Source organism: Carcharodon carcharias, chromosome 20 (assembly GCF_017639515.1).
Source record: "Carcharodon carcharias isolate sCarCar2 chromosome 20, sCarCar2.pri, whole genome shotgun sequence".
NCBI lineage: Eukaryota > Metazoa > Chordata > Chondrichthyes > Lamniformes > Lamnidae > Carcharodon > Carcharodon carcharias.
In genome coordinates this window covers 84,591,862-84,615,567 of record NC_054486.1, presented here as the reverse complement: position 1 = coordinate 84,615,567, position 23,706 = coordinate 84,591,862, and the positions used below count along the sequence as shown (strand labels likewise).

Here is a 23,706-nt window from a genome sequence, read left to right as displayed (position 1 = left end):
TCACTATCAATGACATTCCCTAGCTGACTGGAAGAGGCTTGTGACCATTCATGTTATACATCTATCAGCAGAAGTCTCATTCTGATGGCAACAATGTAATTTAATTGGGACAGCATTTGTGCCTCTATGGTCACAAATACCCAACTCAAATGATTGTTTTTGACTAAGTCACCACCCTAGCATTGAACAAAAATCAGTCCCAGTAATTGCACAGGCTATTAGTTCTTCTGGAATTGAGCCTAAGCACATTCCACACTTTTAAGTCACTGCTGCAGATTAAAATGTGGGTCACTACTGTATGCAAACTTAACACTCTGTGCAGGTATCTCGTGTTGCAGGGAGCCGGGTGCTCTCATGTAATTTATATTCCATCTCAACTAATCAAGAAGTTAAATGGTGTTGATGTAACCTCTAAGATATTAAGAAATTTCTCTTGTGTTGCATTTCAAATTAAACATTTTAATGCTGTTTTGAGTAATGTCTGCTTTTCCAATGCACATGGATATGTCATCTAGGTTCTCTGTTGTAAACCTTTATTAGTGGGTCTGACCCAGACACAAACTATTTTTTAAGGTTCTTGCATAAATATTTTATAGTATTCCCTTCTTATAAATTGTTAAAGGTTAGTTCAGATATATCCTCTGCAGGGTGAAATGTTTTATAGCAGTTCTCTGCATTCCTTTTACTTACCAAGTTCACTGCTCCCACGGGTAGGTGTCTCAGTTTCAGGTTTCACATGTGGTCAAACTGTGACAGGGGGAGTTTGATTAGCTACAGCAGTTTACAATTAAACATGTTAGAGACTATCTGATCAAAACAACACATAAAACAGTGCATCAGAAGTCAACCATATTTTACATGAAGCCCCAGATAAATGTTGCATGGGCAAATACATATGAAACATGCAAAATGTAAAATTACATTTCCGATAGCTTGTTGCTTTTTGTGCTTTGGATACCATCCCAAACTGAGAAATTGGCCATCACAGCAATTATTGGATAATAAAAACATCTTTCATTTTATTCTAACTTTTGGTACTTTATTTTCATCCTCCTTTACAGCCCAGCTTACAGGAAGTCTTGTGACACAGGGGATAGCGTCCCTGCCTCTGAGCCAGAAGCTCAGTGTTCGAGTCCCACTCAGGGCTTGATGGCCATGGGAAGTGCATTCGTAATGTAACCAGATTGATTATCAACCTGTAAATCCTTCCAATACACCTATGGCAGGTGATAAGAGTGGGAGTCTCCTGGTCAGCCATGCTTGATGTGGATAGCACCCTTTAAGCTATAGTCCCTATCAATCCGTTGCAGGGAAAACTAGCTACAGAAACAGACATAAACACGAATGCTTTTTAGCTGCCTGTTGTGCCATTAGACACGAAGAACCCTCTAGGTCGAAGTTACAATACCTTGCAAATAATATAAAATGTGATAAGTTGCAAATTATGTCAGTACAGTATTTGATCTTCGTACTAGAATTCATGTTCATTTGGTACCTCCCTCCCAACCCCTCAACATTTTCTGCATAGGCTACAACAGTCATCATTTGAAGGATAAACAAAAGCTCCGTGTATCTATTGAGAGCAAATAGGAGGGTGAAGTTACACTATCAACTGAATTTCAAACAAATGCACTGCTATAATATGTGAACTGGATTCATCTCTATGGAAGATTAGATTTATCCTTAGGGATTTGTTTCACCAAACCGAATCCTACAGAAGACTGGGGTAAATACAAACCAATCTATTGTTGCATTAGCGTCACAAGTCCAAAATCCTTAGAGTCAAACCTCAACCTTGTATGGTTTCATCCTCCCAAAATATATGGTTGTAATTAACCTCTACAGAAACTGGCTGATTTTAGAAAGTATAATTATTGAAGACATCTATCATTCAGAAAATTTCAACTACCCCTTTGGTTGAATACTAAAATCATCACTTTTTGCAAGAGTACCATCACAGTTGGATTAAGAATGCTGCATGATGCATCAAATGCATACCGGTACACTTAAAGGGTTAAAGTGTGCTAGAGGCCATCAGTGTGATCTAGGCGGGGTTTTTAAAAGAATATTTTTAAAGATCGGATGAAGTGCTGAAACCATTAATCATATTCTTTGGGTTTATAGCTCCTCTACAATAAAGTAAGAAGAATTCTAGATATGGAAAGCCTCCTTTCTTACAATGAAAGCTGCCGTGACCTTTAGGTGCTGACAATAGTATTCTGACATCATGTAAAACAACCTTCAAATTTAAACCAGGTGCAGATAGTTTGCTGGCGTCTTGTGGCTGCCATTCTGTCCACAGACTCATGGACAGAAGTGCTGAGGTACCAAGTGTGATTGTATGGAGATACCACACACAGCCAGAGCCTGGAGGTATGGCTGGAACAGCTGATGCTATTAAAATATATTTATATTCAAAACAGCTACACTTTTCTCTGTTAACTGTGATGCGCTTGCATTCTGCAGACACTTCAACTGACCATATTTGGAAAGGAATTCATTTAGATTTTGTTTTTAAATTTTAAAAACATAGATATACCATACAAGTTGTACCCATTTTACTGAATCTGACATTAGAAATATTAGTGTTCTTCACATGTGGTATCATACTTTGGTACATCATTTTGTACTCATGAATGGTATTAAAAGGCCAAACAAAAATAAAAAAACTGCAACGGTCAGTATAACTTCTGCATGGAATAATTTATTTTCCCCTTTTATTCTAAGTAGCCAGAAATAATGGGTATCTGTCATTCATAGTTGTACTGTTAAGTGATGGATACATAAAGATTTCATGTACACAATGGTCAAAAGATTGGTTCATTAGGGAAATCCAGAAAAGGAAAAACTAGCCAGAGCAGTATCGCTTCCATCTTCTTTCAAAAATTTGTTCAGGATTAAAATTGTTAAACTTGAGGTTGAAATCAATTGAACCCCTGTCTAGCTGGAAGTTCAATTAAATAATTCAAACACAGCTTTTTAATTTGTAAAAAGAAAATGCAGCAACTGATTCATGGGACACTGAGGATTAAATATTTAATGCAAGACAAATGTCTGTGTGTCATTTGGAACCATTGGCCTAATCATAATACAATGGACTGAAATGAGGCGCACATCCATTCGCTTGACATAGTCCTAAGGGGAATAATTAAACGTTAAATTGAAGCACCGTATGGCCACCCAGATGGAGATAAAAGATCTGATGGAACTATTTTAAGAGCAATAGTGGCGTTCTGCCCAGTGTCCAGGTTAACATTGATTCTTCAGTTTACAACAAAAAAAAACCCCGATGCAATCCATAATAGCCCCAGTTAGAGTATTACATCAAGTTTTGGTCACTGTACTTTAGGAAAGATGTGATAGTCATTGAGAGGGTGCAGAGGAGATTTACCAGAACAGTTCCAGAGAGTTTTAGTCCCAAGATTAGATTGGAAAGGCTGAGGTTGTTCTCCTTGGAGTAAAGGAGATTTGTAGAGGTGTACAAGATTAGGGCAGGTTTTGGTAAGGTAGTCAAGGAAAAACTCTTCCCATTAGCTGATGATACAAGGACTAGGGGACACAGGTTTAAGATATTGAGTAAGAGTTGGAGGAGAATTGCAAGGAAGAGCTTGTTTTTAAATGAAGCAAGTGGCAATGACCTAGAACTCTTTGCCCAGTATGGTGGAAGCAGAAGCTATCAATTATTTAAAAAAATAAGATGAGCACTTGAAGGAAATAAACTTACACAGCTGCAGGGATCAAGTGGGACTGACTGACTGCTCTGCAGGGAGATAACTGGCCTTCTTCTGTACCATAAGTGGCTCTATGATCTGGCCATTCATTTAATTACTGTTTGTGGGAGCTGAGTGCAAATTTGTTGTTGCATTTCCTACACTACAACAGTAACTAGGCTTCAAATGTACTTCATAGACTTAAACTGCTTTACAGCCAATGAAACAATAGCCGATGCATTGTGGTTAGTCCACTGTTAGCCATGGTATATCTGGTAGGAGTTTCAGAAAACACTATAATTTCACTAAAAGAGAGCATCTAATATGCAGATGTTAAAGTGATATTTATCTTCAATAAAGCAACCTACTGTAATTGAAACCTTCCCCTATAGCAACACAGCATCCCCATCATTTCAGTCTAGTTTCTAACCTCATCACTGGCCACTCTGCTTTGAGCTATTGGAAATGGGGGCAGTGCCTAGTAAACCATAATCCTAGAGTCGGTGAGCTTTTAGGCTGGATTTTTCAAAAGCCTAAGGGGAAAGGGTGTGCTTATTCATTTCAGCAGAGCATACAAAGATATTTGTGCTAATACTTTCAAAGTATGGCTTGGAAAACAAATTATAAAGTTTCAAAAAGATTGTAATTGGTAGAATTATGTTTGTGTGTGCAATGCTGTACAAATCAAAACTTCAGAAAAGAAGAGGATCGTGAGAGTGTGAACACAATATACTGTCTGGCACGGAGCCTTGTGGAAGTTTAAGATTGTTTGATATGCAGCAGATAGGTATTATTCCAGTATTGAGATTGGAAATGACAGTGGAAAGTACCAATGGTATAGCAAAAGTAACATCAATTTTGGAAATCTGGACAAATCAAGTATGACTGAATGCTATGTAATAGTAACAATAATACAAGAACAGTTTCTGGATAAAAATAGAACATAATTGTGTATAGTATCTGTCACTCTACTACAAAAAATTATAGCATTTTTGATGTCAATATTTGCAATGATCAAACATGACTAATATAAATGAGCCAATTACTTATAACAAAATAATTTGGAAATTCCTTGAAAGGTCTGTGCAAAAAAATATTGCTCAGAGGCATCAAGATTAGGTAAAACCCTGGTTGATGTGGGGTTAGTTAATTTTAGGGCAGGGGCTACAATTGATCCTAATGTCTCTCAGAGAAGTAGAAAAGAATCTTGACCAGAGCTCCCAGGCTTACAAAATTTGCTTCTGAGGGTTAAGTAGGTCAGGTTTCGATCCAGTTGTGATGGTTCTCAAAGAGAAACATGAAGATTCACGATTCCAGTCTCAAATGAGAGAAGAAAGTCTGGCATCCAGCATAAGTTATTACCGTCAAATGGCGGTGTAAGCAGAATGACTCTTCCTTTTTAAAAAAAGGAAAGGGGGAAACAAGACCGGAGTTTCACTTCAGGTCCAAATACATTTAAAAAAGAAACTGTTCCTTTTGGCACAATTTCTATCAACAGAACTATGAAATTACAGACTTGCAAACAAATTTAATTTTTTTTTAAACAATAATCCACGAGTAACCACTTCAGTATTGAAATCGTTTCTACACAGGATTTACTGTATTTTTCAACACATTTGGAAAAGTCCATTTTTTAAAAAAGTTTACAAAACTTCTGAAAAACGCAACCAACAAAATCCTGTGTTTTGGATTAGAATATTAAGATATGACTATTTGAATTGCATTTTTAATACTGCATTAATAGAACATTGTGGCTTAAAATACTCAAATCTGAACCTTTCATACCAAATGAGAAAACACTTGTTAGTTACATAAGCTGCAATCATTTAATATTCTTTTTATATAGACACGTTCTGGGAATTTAGATCGGCAATAATAAAATTCTTTTGAGCAGTACATTCAAAGCGTAAAGACAAGACTTACTTTCAACACTACAAAGAAAAAAAACAGATACTACATGTGCATTGATCAGTTGTACAAGTTATAAAATCATTTAAATCAAAAGATAGTTGAAAATATTGCACTGGTGCAAGATTTCACAATAAAATAAGCATTTTTCATAAAATGTAAACAATGAAGAAATTTCCTCTTAGTATACAAATGGAATAACCAGGAGTGTGAAAAGTATCTTAAAACTATCTTCTAAGAAGTGAACACAAATTAGACGAAGCATTATAATAGGCTACGATATATTGAATGTGCAACCATCATTAGCATCTAATGGAGGTCATTAAAAAAAGAAACTGACTCACTGTATAAGTTTGGAGGTTATCGGGATCAAAGGCAAGTTGGATTTTGCTTAATTTTAAACATGGGGGCAATGAAGTTGTCAAATCTACTCTGCAGTTTCATTGTTTTGCTTTCTTTAACTTGTGCAAAACTTTGAAGTCTGACCCACAGTAATATTGTCTGTACAAAACAAATCCCATGTCTTTAAAGCACAGAATAACACCAATTGTAAAATGTTAGCTAAAAAGTGAATAAAAGTAGTCAAATGTTAGTGCACTTCAGCAGTCAGCCATGTTTTACTTGCAGTACCTAATTTGGTAGACTGTATAAACAACATTAATCTGTGGCAAGTGACAGCTATTGTATGCCTTTGATCATTCAAAATCCCCTGGTGTTAACTGTCAAACCAGAATAACTTCAAAAACATTTAAACATGAGCAATTGTGAAGAAAACAAGTTTATTTACAACTTCAAGATTAATATTAAAGTGTTAATCATATTACACTCAGTTTTTTAAAAAAAACTATGTTAATTAAGGTAAGGATTTTTCCAAAAAAGCTATTGAAACCACATCAGCAATTTGCATCATTATGATAATATAAAGTTAGACAAGAATGCAGCATTTGGATATCTGTGTATTTTACTGGTTTAATATTCACCATTCTACTGGGGCAAAAACAATTTGTGATATCAAATCTGAGCAAAGGTCACCCTTTCCCTTGGTATTCAATTGTTCAGCATTAATAATTTGACACCAATTCAATACAGACAACATTAAAAATCCCTTTAACCTATATTTACTATTCCAAAACTAAAAACGTTAGATGTTTGTCATGATTCTAACAGGTACACATTAAATAATTGGATATGCAGCACAAAGTTCAAAATATACCAGTCTAAGTTAGGCAGCTTCTTATCCCAAAGTACAATAATTTTTTGATTTTTACCAATGAACATACAAGTTTAAAAAATCTCACGCACACATTATTTGCTTAATTAATAAGGACTTGTTTTAAACATTTTTTTTAAAAAACTGACCATTTTGGACAATTATTTGAAAATATCTGGAAATAAACTTAGCATCATAAATAACTAATATTTTTACTGTAACTGAATCCAGATTACAAAGCATTGCACCAGTCATAGAAACTTTTTAGAACATTTTTTTTTCAGTTTGTAATGTTAGCAATGTCTCTTCTGGTGGAAATTTCTCCACGGTAGCACAACTTCAAATTAGTTGATTTCCCTGTGCGTTGATGCAAACCCCTCCCCACCCAACAAGAATATGGAGTTACTGAACAGAAACAGGTAAAGCATAACATCTTTATTTTTGATCCTGCACAAATATTTCTGGATGCCCAGTCACCAGTTTTATTCACACCACCATTGAGAGATTCAAAAGACCTGATCCAGTTTCTGCTCTTTTGCCTGCAGCAAGGCAATTCCACTTGTCACCATATTGCCAATGAACCAGGAGAAAGTACATGGTTGCAAAGATGATGTCAACCCACAACTGATGATTTCCCGAGTGTCTTTGTGGTTTCATTATGTGCAACTGCTGTTGATTAGGCTACATTTTCATTGTGCAGCCAGGTTATAATGATAACAGGCAAACTAATAGCACCAATCAAGAAGCCTAGAATAAGCAATCCTAGAGCCTAGAAAAACAAAAGAGTAGTTCGCATAAAATAGAAAGAAAATATAAAACATCTCACATTTCTATGAAAAACCTCCATTAATCGTTGCTTTGAAATCACCAGCCTTGAGACTGTACAATGGAATACCAGTGGTGCGCACATTTTTAAGTGCTAGTTTGAAATTACTCCCTCTATTTTAGAAGTGTTAACCCACTGATTTTAAATGGATTAATGCCCCTGCTAAATGAGCGCAGAGAGAGAGGGATATGCTGAAGTCATGTGGCAGCACTCATACTACCCCAAGCCATAAGGGTTACACTGGTAATCAAATTTGTATGTACACCCAATTTCCTTTGAAATGTGAGATACTATGCACTTGGGCCAGCGACATCTGTGTAGTGTCACTTGAGCTTCAGAGAAAAAAAATGAAGCCCTCTGCTACCAGTTGGTACATTGCTATTTTCCTATGTTCTGCAGGCAGGAGTGTGATGGTACTGTTTAATGTCACTTCACTCATGTGAGGCCTGTTATTCTGTTAAAAGCATTGAGAACAATGGGAAGGAGGATGAAGCATATATCATTAAAAGGGCAGGTGTCTTTAAAGCTTCCCATATGGTGATGCTAGTTTCAATCTGTTGAGGTCCATTTTTGGTACTTCAAGCAATATACCATTGTTATGTAGGCAAATATGGAAGTCAATAAAATAGGCTAATATACATTATCCTGACCATGTCCATTTAGTTCAAAAGGAAACAAGTGTCGGTGACAGACAGGACTGCCGCAAAAACTAGTTTTAAAAAAAAAAATCGGAAAATATTATGTGAATGATGTGACAAATTAGGGGATATAGACAGTACCCATCCTCACTCCTTTCTAACAATGGAGAAAGGACAATTTTCAAAGTTATTAAATCCCTCTGATATAAGTTCCAAAATGAAAAAAAGCTAATGAAATAAACTAAGGCTGCCCTCAAACTCTCAATAGATATGTACAAGATAATTTTGGTTTAATTTCCGTTCTGCCAATTTAGCATTGGCTAGTGGACTGGAATATTATCACATTAAGGTGATTAAAGAAAGCCAAAACTACTAAAAGCCAGCCATAGTCCAAAACAAATACCTGATTACTTCAAAACTCACCTGAAGTTTTTTCAAGGATTTTAAAGGTTCTCTGCTTATTTGCAAATAAAAGAGTCCAGGGTAGATAAATAGTAAAGCAGTTGAGGTAGTGGAACCTGAGGAAATAGGGAGAGGATTTTAGATTTTAAAATGATAGAATTACAATTCACATTGTGAAATGTAGCTGCAGAAAAAAAATAAAGCTATCCAAAAAGGTAGCCTTGAACTATGCATGCAACCTGAATTTTTATACTGAATATGTAGCACAGAAGCAGACCATTTGGCAAAATGATCCATGGGCTGAATTTCCCCCATTTGCGGGGGTTGCGGGGGGGCATGTTGTGCGAGGGCGGGCAGGAGCGAGCGCAAACCCGATTGGTGCGTGCCACCATTTTACGTGGGTGGGCCAATTAAAGCCCGCCCCGCGTGACCCACACCCGGAAGCGCTATGCGCTCCCTGTCGGGGAGGGGGGGGGGGGTGCGGATTTCCTGAGAGGTTCCCTGAGCTCTTTCGCGCATGCACATGAAAGAGCGGAGAAATCTCCCTGAGGCACCTCTGTGCCTCAGGGAGATTTGTTTTAGTGCTAAATTTTCAAATAAAGGTTTGTAACACTTTTAAAACATGCCCCCTCATGCGACACTATCACATGAGCTGGGACATGTCAAAGTATAAATTTTTATTACATTTTAAAACACTTCATGAAACCTCAACTTAAGGGTGGACAGGCAGCATTCTTAACAGCTTTAATGGCTTTCTTAATGGCCTTAATAGGCCTGCGTCAATTCTGCAGGCATGCGGCCGTGTCAGCTGCGTGCCCGCCGAACTGTCAATCTAAATAACACGCGGTGACGTTGGGACACCCACCCGACGTCACTGGGCATCATTTTGCACATCGGCAAGCGAGCCCCGCCCCTGCTCGCCAACAGGAAAATTCTTCCCCATATCTGTGTTATGTTCCACATTAGTCTTCTCCCACTGCATTTCATCTAACCCATACCTTTCTATTCCTTTCCCACTCATGTTTATCTAGCTTCTTCTTAAATGTTACAAATGATCCAAGGTCCAAGACATTAGACCCCAAAAGTCTGAATTTTCAATTTAATACTGAAATAAAAAAGCCTCAAGCCTTTGTGATTGATGGAGAATTTTACCAATGAGGGGAGGTTGGATAGGCTGGGATTGTTTTCTTTGGAACATGTGTCTGAAGGGAGATTTAACTGAGGTGTACAAAATTACGAGGAGCCTGCACAATGGATTGGAAGGATCCATAGGAAGGTCATTAACCAGCTACCCCAGATTTAAAGTGATTAACAGAAAGATTAGAGGGGGTTTGGGAAGACTTTTCTCACCGAGAGTGGTTGGGATCTTGAACTCATTGCCTGAAAAGCTAGCAGAGGCAGCAATGCTCACATTTAAAAAATACTTGGATATGAACTTAAGTGCTGTAACCTAATGTTATGAACTTAGAGCTGGAAAAGTAGGATTGAGTTGGACAGCCTTTTTCCAGCTGGCACAGACATCAAGGACCCAATGGCCAGCTTCTGCGCTGTAAAATTTTTATGTTTCTATGATTCCTCACATTCAAAGTACCTCATGGCAGCTTTAATTTAAAAGTCAATGATTCAGATGGACAATGTTCAACATTGGAACATCAATAGAAACTTCAGTGATCATGTAACAAGGAAATTGCAGTCTTTAGACTTTATGGTTGTTAACTTGATGGCAAATCCTTCAACAGTTATTTGCAATTGGGAGCATAGGCCAGACCGGTACCTTCTTTAGAGGATTTTTACATGCACCACAGTCCCTGGCATTCATCATTCACACACTTGAAAATCACAGGTGCCCCAACAAAGCCTTCCACTGCCCTACATGTTTGCTGTGTTACATTTCATAAAGAGCAGATGATTAATTGATTCAGGAGGCTTAAAAAACCGAAGTGGGATTTACATCTTTACCAGTTTCTACCCTTGCACAGTAATGGCAGTTTTCAAATCAAGCTGGAAGTAAATTAAGTGAACTTACCAACTACACCAAAGATATTTTGAATATTTGGCACATACATTGCCAATAGCACAATCAATGTCTGAATAGCAAGTGTGACAGCGATATGGTGTGACCATTTGAAGGGGCGGTTTGAAAAAAATAGCAGCATAATGGCTTTCCTTGCCTGCAAAAAAAGTGAAACATCAATGATAAACAGATGCTCTTTAGGATGCTACTTGCTTGGACCAAGCACTACATGGGATAATTTATACAGAAAAAGGGTTTTTGGTTTTTTTTTTAAAATGTTAACGAAGCTTATAAACACTAACGTAACATAAAAGAGAGCCTTATATATGGAATCTAATAAAACATTTTAAATCGGAAGAAGAGTCATAGGGGCTCAAAACATTAGCTCTGTTTCTCTCTCCACAGATGCTGTCAGACCTGCTGAGTTTTTCCAGCATTTTCTGTTTTTGTTTTAAATCATAAACCCATCTCGGAAAGTATTTTCTTTCAATTTGTTAACATTAAGTTACAAGCTCATGCGAAGAGTCATATTTATTAAAAAAAACCTTAAAAACTACCGCTGCAGCATCCACATTTTACTTTTTACCAAAAGCACAGAGATCACATTAAAAACTAGATCCCCCAATGGAATTGCTAATGGGTAGTCAGTTATCTCAGTTGTTATTTCCGGCGCTCGCCCTGATCGTGTTGCAGCCTACACATGACAATAGTTTGGTCATTGCTTCAATACAAAGAAATTATTGAAGTGATACATCAAACGACTGATACAAGTAAAAATATTATGTACCTTATTCTGAAAGACGCATTTGTATTATTAATCACCAGTTAATTTTTTTTCTCTCATGACATTCTTGACTAAGGGTAGAATTTTCCCCCCGTTGGGGGGGGTTGTGCAGGGGTGGGCGCGATTGATGCCCCCAATCGGGTCCGCGCTGCCATTTTACATGGGCGGGCCAATAAGGCCGCCGCACCACCCCCCCCCACCCCCCGGCAGCGTGACACGCACCCGGAAGCACTGTGCGTTCCCTGTGCGGGTGGGTGGGGGTTCCTCGAATCGGGAGTGCGCTCTTTCACGCATGCTCGTGAAAGAAAGCAGAGATCTCCCTGAGGCAGAGGTGCCTCAGGGAGACTAGTTTTAAGTTTCAAAAGGTTAATAAAGTAGAGAAATAATTTTTATGTGAAACTGCCACATGAGCTGGGACATGTGCATTAATTTCAATAAAAATTTGAAAAAATTTAAAATCATTCATGAAACCTCATGCCGCCCATGGATGAGGTTCCATGAAAAATGTGAAGGCCGCCTGGGCTCTTCGCCTGCCTGCCAACCTGAAGGTTGGACGGGCTCAGGTAATTGCTTAATTGTCTTTTTAAATGGCCTTAATTGGCCTTTGACAGTTCGAGCTGAACTGAAAATCTAAATGACGCACGGTGATGCCGGGACGCACGCCTGACGTCACCACTCGTCATTTTACGCCTCGGTAAGCGGGCTCTGCCCCCGCTTGCTGAAGATTCAGGCCTAGAAACCTCAATTTTTAAAAAAAATATTTTTTTGCTTGATGTCCCAGAGAATTAAGTACTTATGTAAGATACAAATCTTGTCAATTTTTCTTTTCTCTAAACTACTTTTCAATAATTATTTGACATTATATTTTTTGTGGCTCTCTCTACAGTAGATTGGTGTTGAAACTGTTATGGAAGTGCAGCGCCAGGGTGGTTTTTCTCACTTACTCTTATAATGACCAGCACCTTGAATAGGTGTCTCACTCAGGATCCAACTGTAATGTCCAAGCTGATTAAGATGTCTCGAATGTCCCTTTACCACAGCACAAAACATCAGTACTTCTGGGGCAAAAACACTTAGCTCAAAATGATTTCTAATGATCTAACCTATACAAACCATAAGACCTTGAAGTGTCTGGCCCAGGATGGACTGAGAGTGTAAGAGTTTGAAACAATGGGGAGGCTGGAATAAGTCAGGGAAGGGTGCTTAGCTTAAAAACAAAAAACTGCGGATGCTGGAAATCCAAAACAAAAACAGAATTACCTGGAAAAACTCAGCAGGTCTGGCAGCATCGGCGGAGAAGAAAAGAGTTGATGTTTCGAGTCCTCATGACCATTCAACAGAACTAGGTGAATCCAAGGAAGGGGTGAAATATAAAGAATGATATTTCACCCCTTCCTTGGATTCACCTAGTTCTGTTGAAGGGTCATGAGGACTCGAAACGTCAACTCTTTTCTTCTCCGCCGATGCTGCCAGACCTGCTGAGTTTTTTCAAGGGTGCTTAGCTTGTCCAGTGATAATGATCAAATATATAAAGCTGGGGGAAAGTGTAAAGGTCCCTGTTAATGCCATGATTTTAGGATAAAGAGTAGTGATTTAAATGACAACGCTAATGGAAAAGGCTACAGGAGAAGTGATGCAAATTTCCATTTTCGCACCGTGTTAGGCTGATTGGATTAGACTGTTTCAAGCTACACTTAAAATGAAGAACAAAATTGTATTTAAGTGCAAAAGATAATCACATCTTTGCCAAAACTCACTGGGAAATTGATCAGAGGCACAGTTAGAAGCACAGAGAAGAGTATGCATATTCTAACAGACATGATGAGTGTGTCTCGTGGCAGATACTGGCTGTAACTGTGCAACAACTGAGAGTCCACTTTTCCTGAAAGAAATAAAGCAAAATTTAGCAAGAAAACCTTAAGTTTTGGGCAGCCTATAGAAGCAACTTTTAAATGTTCTAATTAATATTCAACACAAACCATAAAATGTCAGGTAGCCAAACAAGGCGGAGAGCATGTAGACTGAAAAACTCAAAGTTATTCCTATGTTAACTGCTTTTTGCATCCTGCTCTTTGAAGGCCTGGTTAAAAGAAATCCAAATACATTAGTGCAGCACATGCTTCGTGATAGGATGAGCAGAGCAGTCACAATTGCAAGAATCCCAAGCTTATAACAAACAAAACAATATAGTGATCACAGAATCTTTACAGTGCAGAAGGAGGCCATTCAGTCCATGAGTCTGCATTGGCTCTAAAAGAGAATTCTACCTAGTCCCACTCCCCTGCCTTATCCCCATCACCTTGCACATTCATTTTTTTCAGTGTGTTAAAAATTGAGCATTAAATGTGTACATGCAAGCTAAAATATTTAAAAAGATATAAATCTATACTTTTAATGAATGTTTATACTATTCAATGGCAGGTATATGGGAATTAAAACAATTTTTAGTAAAACAGCCTCAACTTCAAGCTGCACGCCTACTATCATACAATAACCAATGACTCTTCAACTCAGCAGATTTAAATGACCTATTCTGGACACCCTTTTCACAAACTAACTAGTAAGGTTGAATAAATTATGTTATTTGAGGAAGAAAAGTAAGCAATTAAAATGGATATGGGATAACATTGGTATATTTTGATAATGGAGCAATAGCTGCTATTCAGTACAACAAATTTAAGCCTTCAAATATAGATGACTGGAGTTTACTATATTACATAGATTGGATTGACACCAATTTCCACAGGAGGCCAGAATGACAGGCTGCTTTCAGTGTTGAAGAGTGACATACACTCAGCCAATTGGAACTTGTAGCAAATCAGTAGAGACCTGTTGCAACACATGACTTTGCAGGCCCTTTCCTCCCCTTACCTTCGGAGCTCACAGTAAATGGGCAACACGGACGTGTGGCAAAGAAATGAAAATGCCATGATTGGAATTGCATACGCACTCTACAAAATGATAAAAGATTGCAATGTTAGAACATAATGCTAGATAAAATTAGTCTTCATGTTTTTCTATGGTTTAATCAAACCAGCTTGTTTGCAAGACCCACCTCTTGCACTCTTGACCCCTTTCCCACCCGACTGCTGACTAAACAATTTTTTCTTGGCCCCTATGCTAGTTGACATTTTAATGGTTTCCCATTCCTCATGGACTGTCCCCATCCCCTTCAAAACTATTGCTATTACCCTCAACAACAATTTCAATTATATAATGCCTTTAATGCAGCAAATCATAATAAAAGGTGCCTCACAGAAGAGCTATCAAAAGAAAAATTGACACGGTCAAATAAAGAGATGTGAGGACAGATGACCAAAAGCCTGGCCAAGGAAGATAATTTTAAATAAGCCTCTTAAATGAGGAAAGAAAAATAGAGAGGCAGACAGTTTTAGGGAGGAAAAACCAAACTATAAATCTCCACAATTTCTTTCAACACTCTAATGCCTAGGATTGGTCAGAAATCCACACTCAAATGAGCTGCAATTTTCTCCCGTTAAACACTGGGAAAGCTGAAGCTATCATCTTCGGTACCTGGCAGAAATTCTGTACTTTTGCCACAGATTCCATCTCCCCACTGTATCAGCTGAATCAAACTCCAAGCTGAGTTTCCAACTCCATATCCAATCCATCACAAAGGCTTCCACACTTGCACTGTTGTAGCATCAGCAATCATTGCCCCTGCTTCAGCCCATTGTAAAGAAAGTGTGTGTGTATGTGTGCGAGAGACTAATTTAATTAGACTGAAGACAGTCAGACTGCATGGTTTAAATCAAAGGCCTAGCTATAAAGCAGGCATTTTTGAAATGGAGATGGGTGAGCCAAGATGGGATACCATAAATATAACATGAATAGGAATTTGCATTAGGAGGTAAATGAGGAGTGAATTTTTGGTTATTGAATTTCAAAGAGGAAAAATGAAATTTTACAACAGGCAAAAATCAAATACATAAAGCGAAATTAATTTTTCCCCAAAAGTGATGGCCATAAAGACAGCATAAAAGATTTTTAGATTCTGGGAAAAGTAATTTTGAAAAGACAGTTAAGAACAATGGGTTTAAAGATGAAAAGGGGAAAATGTATTTAAGGAAAGATAGAAAGCTGTACGAGGTGTATGGCCATGTGATCTTGAAGAGTGTGCTATGCGAGCAGAGTCTTGGTGAAGAAAACAGAGTTCTAGCCACCCCAGAGAAGTGTCTGGCTATTCCAGAAAGGAAGGTTTTGTTACAAGCCTTGGATTTCCATTGTCAAGCGAGAGGGAAGAGAAGCTTGTGAAATACCTCCCTTATAGCAACAGTGGGTGGCTTGCGGTAACATTACTGGATATTTTATAGATTAAAGAATCAATAGGGACTGTTGCTGGAAAAGGGCATTTATTTGTGAATCTAGCCAAGTAGAATTCTTTTGGGAAATGTTAAAAGGATTAAATTCAACTGTGTAACTGTAATTGTGTGTTTAAGTTTTCTTTTGCTAATAAATGTTTTAATTTAATATTTAAAATCTGCAAAAGTGGCAGTGGAATCTTTGCTTCTGATTTCAGTACACATACCTTATCGAAATAAAAATACAAATTTCAAATCATTGTGATAGCTTGGCCAAGTTACCCTTTGGGATTTAGTCAGCCCTGCAATTACCACCTGCCACATCATAACATCTACTCCAAATACCTTCATCCATATTCAACTATTGCAATGCCATCCTGACTGACTTCCCAACCTCTAACGTTCATAAACTTCATTTTATCCAAAGCTCTGCTTGCCCATATTCTATCATGCACTAAGTCATCACTCTTTCACTCACTAACATTAGCTTTCATTCCCATCAAAACCTCAAGTTTAATATTCTGATTCCAGTGTTCAAATCTCTCCATAGCCTTCATCTCTGTAGTCTTCTTCATCCATTTAACCCTTCAAGAATTCTACATTCCTACAACTTTGGTCTCTCGACCATCCCGAAATCCTTTTGTAACACCATTAGTGGCCATCCCTTCACATGCAACCCCCAAGCTCTGTCTCTTGCTTCTCTTTTCAAAACACTCTGGAAAAACCACCTTTTTAGCCAAGGTTTTAATCCATTCTCTTTTTTCAGCTCAGGTCTTGATACTTTTTGTCAGATTTATGTTTCTAAGGAGTGCCCTTGTATATTTTTTTCTATTTCAGGGCACTTTTCATGTACAAACTCCTATTTTATGTAAAAAAAATAAATCAAGTAGTATGAGACCACATTTGTATTGAGGAAAATCATGGAGTAATTCAATTCAACCCTTCTCCAGAATGAAGAGATGCTGTATCATGTCTAAATAGTTTTTAGACTAGGTTTTCCAATCAGAACCCTTCTAAATTAAAGTTAGGCCATGCCCAAAATGGGGCATCCCTACTTCAAGAATGCCCTGCTCACCTCATTAAATTTGTATCTGAATAATATTCCGTCTATGCTGATGCACAAAGTTCTGACAGGAGTTTTATGAGAATTGTGTATCAAGTGACTTAAAAGCCAGACTTGCATTTATTTCAAAATCAATAATTAAATACTGCAGTTTTATGTTAACCTATGGTAATTTTTTGTTGCAGTAATATTCAGTGCGAGAACCAGAGTGGATATTACAATTTAAGAAACGGTTTTAAATAAGATGGATGTCACAACTGGAAGTGCATCAGATATTTGACTTAAGGCATAAGGTAAGCCAATTCCACTGGAATTTTTAAAAAAAGTTAGACCACAGGAAGATGCTGGCGTAGTGGTAATGTCACTGGACTAATGATCCAGAGGTCAAAGCTAATGCTTTGGGGCATGGGTTTACATCCCTCCACAGTAACTAACTGAATTTAAATTCTACTAATGAAAATCTGGAATATAAAGCTAGTCTCAGTAATGGTGACCAGGAAACTATCATTGATTGCTGTAAAAACCCATCTGGTTCACAAAAGTCCTTTAGGGAAGGAAATCTGCTATCCTCACCTGGCCTGGCCTACATGTAACTCCAGATCCACATCAACATGGTTGACTCTTGACAACCCTCTGAAATGACCTAGCAAGCCACTCAGTTTAAAGGATGATTAGGGATAGGTAACAAATGCTGGCCTTGCCTGTGATGCCCACATCCCATGAATAAATATTTTTAAAAATATGCTAGAACAGTTCTATATCAAGTCCAGGCAGAATTACATCGAAACATTCTTGGATCCTGTCATTTAGATCACCACTGTCATGCAGCATGCATACATCACTCGAGCTGGATTTTAGGTGGCTCACCACGTGATCCCAATCCATTTCATTGAGTTAAATCTACAGCTTTAGATTTCGTAAAATATAATTGTACATTTTTCCAGATATGTGCCACATAGATAATTTGGAAATTTCTGTTCAAACAACGACTATAAGCAGATTGAAGTGATCAGGAGCTGCCAGACATTTATTAATGCAATATTTCCTGGAAGATTAATTGTACTGATGATTTAAAATTCTGTACCAGTGAATAGTTGTTTGGCCTGTATATACTATTAAAAACAAAGTACAAACCTTGGTTGAAATTTGTAGAAGCTTTGGCTTACATTCATCGGAATTGAAGTTCTAAACCAGGAAGAAAAATATAAATTTACATTTTATCAAGGCCCCTACATCATCGGCTGTCTATTTAACTTTTCAACCTGGTACACAGCTTTCATTGATCATCTTACATGTTACTGTCAATGATATAGATTTTTCTCTTCCATTTGAAATCACTAACATAAATAAATATCCTTCTGTTTCTCACTATTTCTCCTGTAACTCATGCTGGGGGAAATGTTACAGGCTCGGGTGCTAATAACGATTCAATAAAAATTTCTAACTAACTATCTTGACATGTAAGCCCATACAATGAGTGGGATAATCACGGCCACATTTGATCCCAACATCCACCCATTTTCAACCCAAAGTCACTAGAAGGCAGATCAAGGGCAGCTGATTCTTTCCCCTCCTTGGCCTAGGGACAGAATGAAGCAATTTTACAATCTTGAACATTCCAGAAAGTATAAATTAATTAAAAAAAACATTGCAATGCAAGAATTCTGTCAAATTGAATTGCAAATGAATAAATGCCTTCAAATGCAGATGAAGTAGACGCCGTTTATGACATTAACACATTCCATCTGTAGGCTCTATACAGCTATAAAACTGCTTCATTCAAAAACAAGTCAAACTTCTGGAACACGAGCTTGAATCTAGTCCAGGTTTTGGGCCCTATGTGAAATGAATTTGGACAGTCTCAATTCAGTTGCTAATGAATGTGAGCTCAACACAAAATTACACCCAATTTGCAATCTCTCAGGGAGGCAATTGGATAACATAGTGCTGGAAATGTAAAAAATGTCACATTGATTGAGGCAAAGACATTTTATTAAGGCAGCTGAGAAGGCAGTTAACTCTAAACTTAAATACACTATAGCTGACAAAAAGTGATGCTAATGCTAGGTGTCTGAAACAGAAAGTGCTCATTCCACAATACTTACACCTATTTTGATGAACAAAGAACAGTGGGGGAGGGGGGGGGGGTGCTTCTCAACCTTATTGCTCCAGAGGCTTCCATCAGACATTAGAACGAAAGCATAACCCCAATAATAAAATGAGTATTTCAATACCAAACTCCAAAGAGCCAATGAAAGCCAGTAACTCAAATTAACCACCATTAATAGTAGATGGGGAAAAAAAGATGAGAAATAAACAAGGCCCCCAAGTGACTTTACCCACCTGACCTGATCACCATAAATATTAGCAACAGATGCAGCCCCAGTCTTTCCTCCTCCCTAACCCGTTTACAAATTGTCAGCAGTATCAACTCAAAGGACACCACTAGACACCTATCCATTCAGAGACACACATGGCCATGAATATAAAGTTTGAGTCTGAGGTATAAGAAAAACCATAATGTAATAGCTGGAGTCATTATCAATTCAGGCTGAAGACACTGAAGGAGGGGGGGAAAAAAATCACATCAGATCTTGAAAATTATTACAGCTTTGCTGTAGGCCCAGAGGCGGGCATTTTTTTTCCCCACCCCCATTCCCTCCTTCCAGGAGTACGTGGTGTACACTCTCTCCATTGATTTAGTTGCTAGATGTAGCTTCAAATGTAGTTCTGAACCATAAGAGCAGAAAACTGCCTGGATTTAATTCCTGATCTATGCCAAGTTACCTGATCTGAACTCAGGCAACACTAGAGATGGTACAATTGGTCTTGAAGCCCCCGTTTCCTCTCATCTCAATCCCAAACGTTGCCTTGCATTATATTCTTGCTGCAGACCCAGAGACACTTTCTTCCTGCCCCATTTTCCCTTCCTCCAAGGCCACATACACTCTACATTCATAGTGCCCCCCCTCCTCCCATCTCAACCACCAATTTAATTAAAAAACAATACATGGAATTTAACGGCCCCTCACCTCTGGTGGGCTGTTTGATCATGCAGGAGGGTTCAGGGTAGGAACCCTGTTGCCTCCCCACCTCCCCTTGATTAAGCCCTGGACAACCCTTGCCCGTTCCTCCCTCCCCACCTTCACTGGCGACCCCCTTTCTGCGACTCCCCATCTGACCCTGACTTTTCTCCAGGCATCCCATGAAGAACCCTGGTGAAGGCCCAAGTGTATTACTGGCTGCAGCCACTGCACCAGGTTGCACTGCCAATAATGGAGAGCTGCCGGCCTTTGATTTGGCTGGCAGCTCTGAGGGTGGGATTTCCACCCTACTGGGGCAAGTGCAGTAATTAAATGAGCCCCATGGAGCCGGAAACCTGGCGGCAGGGTTCCTGCTGCCAATTAGGGACTTAATTCACTCAGGGCTTCAGGAGATTGGGCCGACGAGCGTGTTGCCATTTTTGGTGGGGGATGCAGGCAGGCCCCCGTCACCCTTATCTTTTCAACCGCTTGACTAGCTTCCAACCAACTCGGGGTAGAATCTTTGGCTCGATGAACAGAGGCAGGGCCTGCTCGCTGAGGCGTAAAATGGCGCGGAGTGACATCGGGCGTGCGTCCTGACATCACTGTGCATCATTTAGATTTTCAGTACAGCAGATGCGCAGCTGACTAGACTACATACCTGCCGAACTGTCAAAGGCCTATTAAGGCCATTTAAAAAGCCACTTAAGCAATTACCTGAGCTGCCCGTCCAACCTTAAGATTGGCAGGCAAGTGAAGAGCCCAGGCGGCCTTCACATTTTTCATGGAACCTCATCCATTGGCGGGGTGAGGTTTTCACAAAAGATTTTATTAAAATTAATGCACGTCCCAGCTCATGTGACAGTTTCACATGAGGGGACATGTCAAAAAATTTTTCACCAAACTGTTTAATCTTAAAACTTATCTCCCTGAGGCACAGAGGCACCTCAGAGATTTCCGCACTCTTTTGCACGCACGTGTGAAAGAGCGCACTCTCGACTCAGGCAACCCCCCCCACCCACACAGGGAGCGCACAGCGCTTCTGGGCACACATCATGCTGGGCAGGCCTTAACTGGTCTGCCCACGTAAAATGGCTGCGCCCAGCTGATCAGGGGCACCGATTGGCTGCATGCCTGCCCTCAAACAAAACCCCCCTCCCTGAGGGGGAGAAAATTTTCCCCAGGGTGTCTCTGCAGAAGTTGGGGGGGTTTTAGGCCTTTGACAGTTCAGCAGGTGTGTGGTCTAGTCAGCTGCGCATCTGCTGTACTGAAAATCTAAATGATGCGCAGTGATGTCAGGACGCACGCCCGATGTCACTCCGCGCCATTTGCCGAGGGAAAAAAAGCCTCAGGACACACAATGCTGGACTAACTCACTGCGTTTCCTAACCTCAACTCAGTTTCAACAACTTCTAAGTCTCTCTATTTAATGGTTAAAAGCAATGAGCAGGCCATGTCTTTGAACAGAGAAGTAATAAAAAAAAAAAGCTACTGAGATAAATTTGTACAAGCCCGTGATGCGCAGAGGGACTCTCAATTGCTTCAATCATACAGGGCTTTGGTTAGACCACACTGGAGTACTGTGCAGTTTGGTTTCCATATCCAAGGATATACTTGCCTTGGAGGTAATACAGTGAAGGTTCAGCCTATTTGTTCCTGGGATGAGAGGGGAGCATTGTCCTATGATGAAAGGCTGAGTAAATTGGGCTTATGCTCTCGAATTAAGAATGAAACATACAAGATTATTTCTCAATGAGTTTATGAAGGGGCTTGATGGAGTAAACACTGTGGCTGAGGAATCTAAAACATGGGGGCACAGCCTCAAGACAAAGGGGCCAATTATTTAGGACTGAGATGAGAGATATCTTCACTCAAAGGGTTGCAAATCTTTAGAATTCTCAACCCCACAGGGTTGTGGACCTTTTAGTATATTCAAGGCTGAGATAGACTAATTTTTGGTCACTCAGAATCAAGGGATATGGGAAGCAGACAGTGAAGTGGAGTTGAGGCATGTCAGCCACAATTGCATTGGATGGCAGAGCAGGCTTGAGGGGACCATATGGTCTATTCCTGTTCCTATTTCTAATGTTATGTTCATCCAACTACATTGCAAATGCTGTCCTAGAGTGAGAACTTGCACATATGAACAGTCTGTATCTACAGTATGCCACTGATCTCAAACAGCAGAGCAGGGAAAAACTAAGTCTTGGGTGGCTACTAATGGGACAAACCAACTCACAGGCCCCTTGTGGACTCTTAGGGAACCATGGCTCCTCAGTTGAAAACCCTCTGCTTTATAACTTACATTTCAGAGACTTCAGAAAGCAGACATTGGTTGACTGAATTTACACAACTCTCCATGAATTCACTAATACTTGAACTTCTATACTATTGTTCAGTAAAGCCATTGCTTTACTCCAGACGTTAATTTGGTAGAAATGATAAATACATACAAAAAAAATTAGGCCTGACAACTCCGACACTGGTATGTGATGCTTTTGCCACACATTAGACAGCCAGAAATCACACCGGGTTAATTACCACTGAATCATACAGCACCGAAGGAGGCTATTCGATCCAATGCGTCTATACCAGCTCTTTGAAAGAACTATCCACTTAATCCTATCCCGTTTTTTTTCTCCATAGTCCTGCAAAACCTTTCCTCAAGTTTGCATCTAATTTTCTTTTAAAAGTTACAATCAAATCTGCTTTCATTATCCTTTCAGGCAGTGCATGCCAGATCAACTAATTAAAATTAACTAACTAGTTAGGTCATTTCCCTGCAACGCAATAACGTCCTCAAGTAGGATCTCTGTTTGGCATATTAATTAACAGCGAGATGGCATTCAAACCATTCAGCAACCTACCTTAACCACCACAGCAGTATTAAAGACATCTTACCTGAACATAATTCATGGTGCCATTAAACAGTGGGCAAGGAATGAACCATTTTTTAACTATGACCTGTAAAAGAAAAAGCAGAAAGACAGTATGTTTGATACGATTAGATTTTGCTGAAATAATTCAACTTATTTGCAGAATGAGAATTCATGAGGGTCAGGAATGAACACTATTGTGTGCATGATCAGGACCAGCTAACTCAACCTTTCTGGTATATTTGGTTCAATGACATTATATTTATCCACTGAACCATCAACAGGAGCTCCCCACTCAGCAGCTTTAACAATTCTTACTTTAAACATCTGAAAATCACAGGAAAATGTAAACACTAAGGGCAGACTGGAGGAATTAACATCCATAGCCACATCAAGATGGGATATACAAATATATATTTTTAGTGCCCAAAAAAATCCTTCTGTTGTAACAATTTTAATATGGATCGAAAGGATGGTTGATTTAAGAAAAATAAACTTAAGCCACTGTGCAGAATGGTCGAGTTGTCTTTTTTCCACTGCTGGTAATGTGGCATCAAGAGCACTGTGCTGGGAGCTCTGCACCACTGGACTAAGTTTGCTATGCTTAAAGATTGCAAACAACAGTAAATTTTGCTTTTTAGTATTCTGATTTAATTCCTGTATGCAATTATAACTAAAGGACAGAATTCCCAAAGCAGAAATGTTAAAGGTGTATTGAGAGATCTTGATAGGAATATTTTTGCATCATTTGCTTTAGGTACACAGGAACAGGAGTAGGCCAATCAGCCCGTTGAGCTTCCTCCACCATTCAATTAGATCATCTACCTTAATGTCACTTTCCTGCATTATCTCCATATCCCTTGATGTCATTAGTCTCCAGAGATGTGTGTCTTGAACATGCTCAATGATCAAGTTTCCACAGTTATAACA

The 23,706-nt window shown here is 39.0% G+C and overlaps 1 protein-coding gene across 5 annotated transcripts in view; it reads right to left on the bottom strand.

Annotated features, from left to right (window-relative positions):
- Window positions 1-5,517: 5,517 nt before the first annotated feature.
- Window positions 5,518-23,706, bottom strand: part of slc38a6 (solute carrier family 38 member 6) — a 47,568-nt gene continuing 29,379 nt past the window's right edge. For all 5 annotated transcript variants that reach the window (XM_041214871.1, XM_041214873.1, XM_041214868.1 and 2 more), the window contains 8 exons: window positions 22,802-22,864; window positions 18,012-18,062; window positions 14,364-14,443; window positions 13,472-13,572; window positions 13,250-13,374; window positions 10,721-10,865; window positions 8,716-8,810; window positions 5,518-7,597 (listed from right to left, as the gene is read on the bottom strand). In XM_041214871.1, coding sequence (XP_041070805.1) covers window positions 7,505-7,597; window positions 8,716-8,810; window positions 10,721-10,865; window positions 13,250-13,374; window positions 13,472-13,572; window positions 14,364-14,443; window positions 18,012-18,062; window positions 22,802-22,864 — 753 coding nt within the window. In that variant the 3' untranslated portion in view covers window positions 5,518-7,504. The remainder of the gene's footprint in view (window positions 7,598-8,715; window positions 8,811-10,720; window positions 10,866-13,249; window positions 13,375-13,471; window positions 13,573-14,363; window positions 14,444-18,011; window positions 18,063-22,801; window positions 22,865-23,706) is intronic.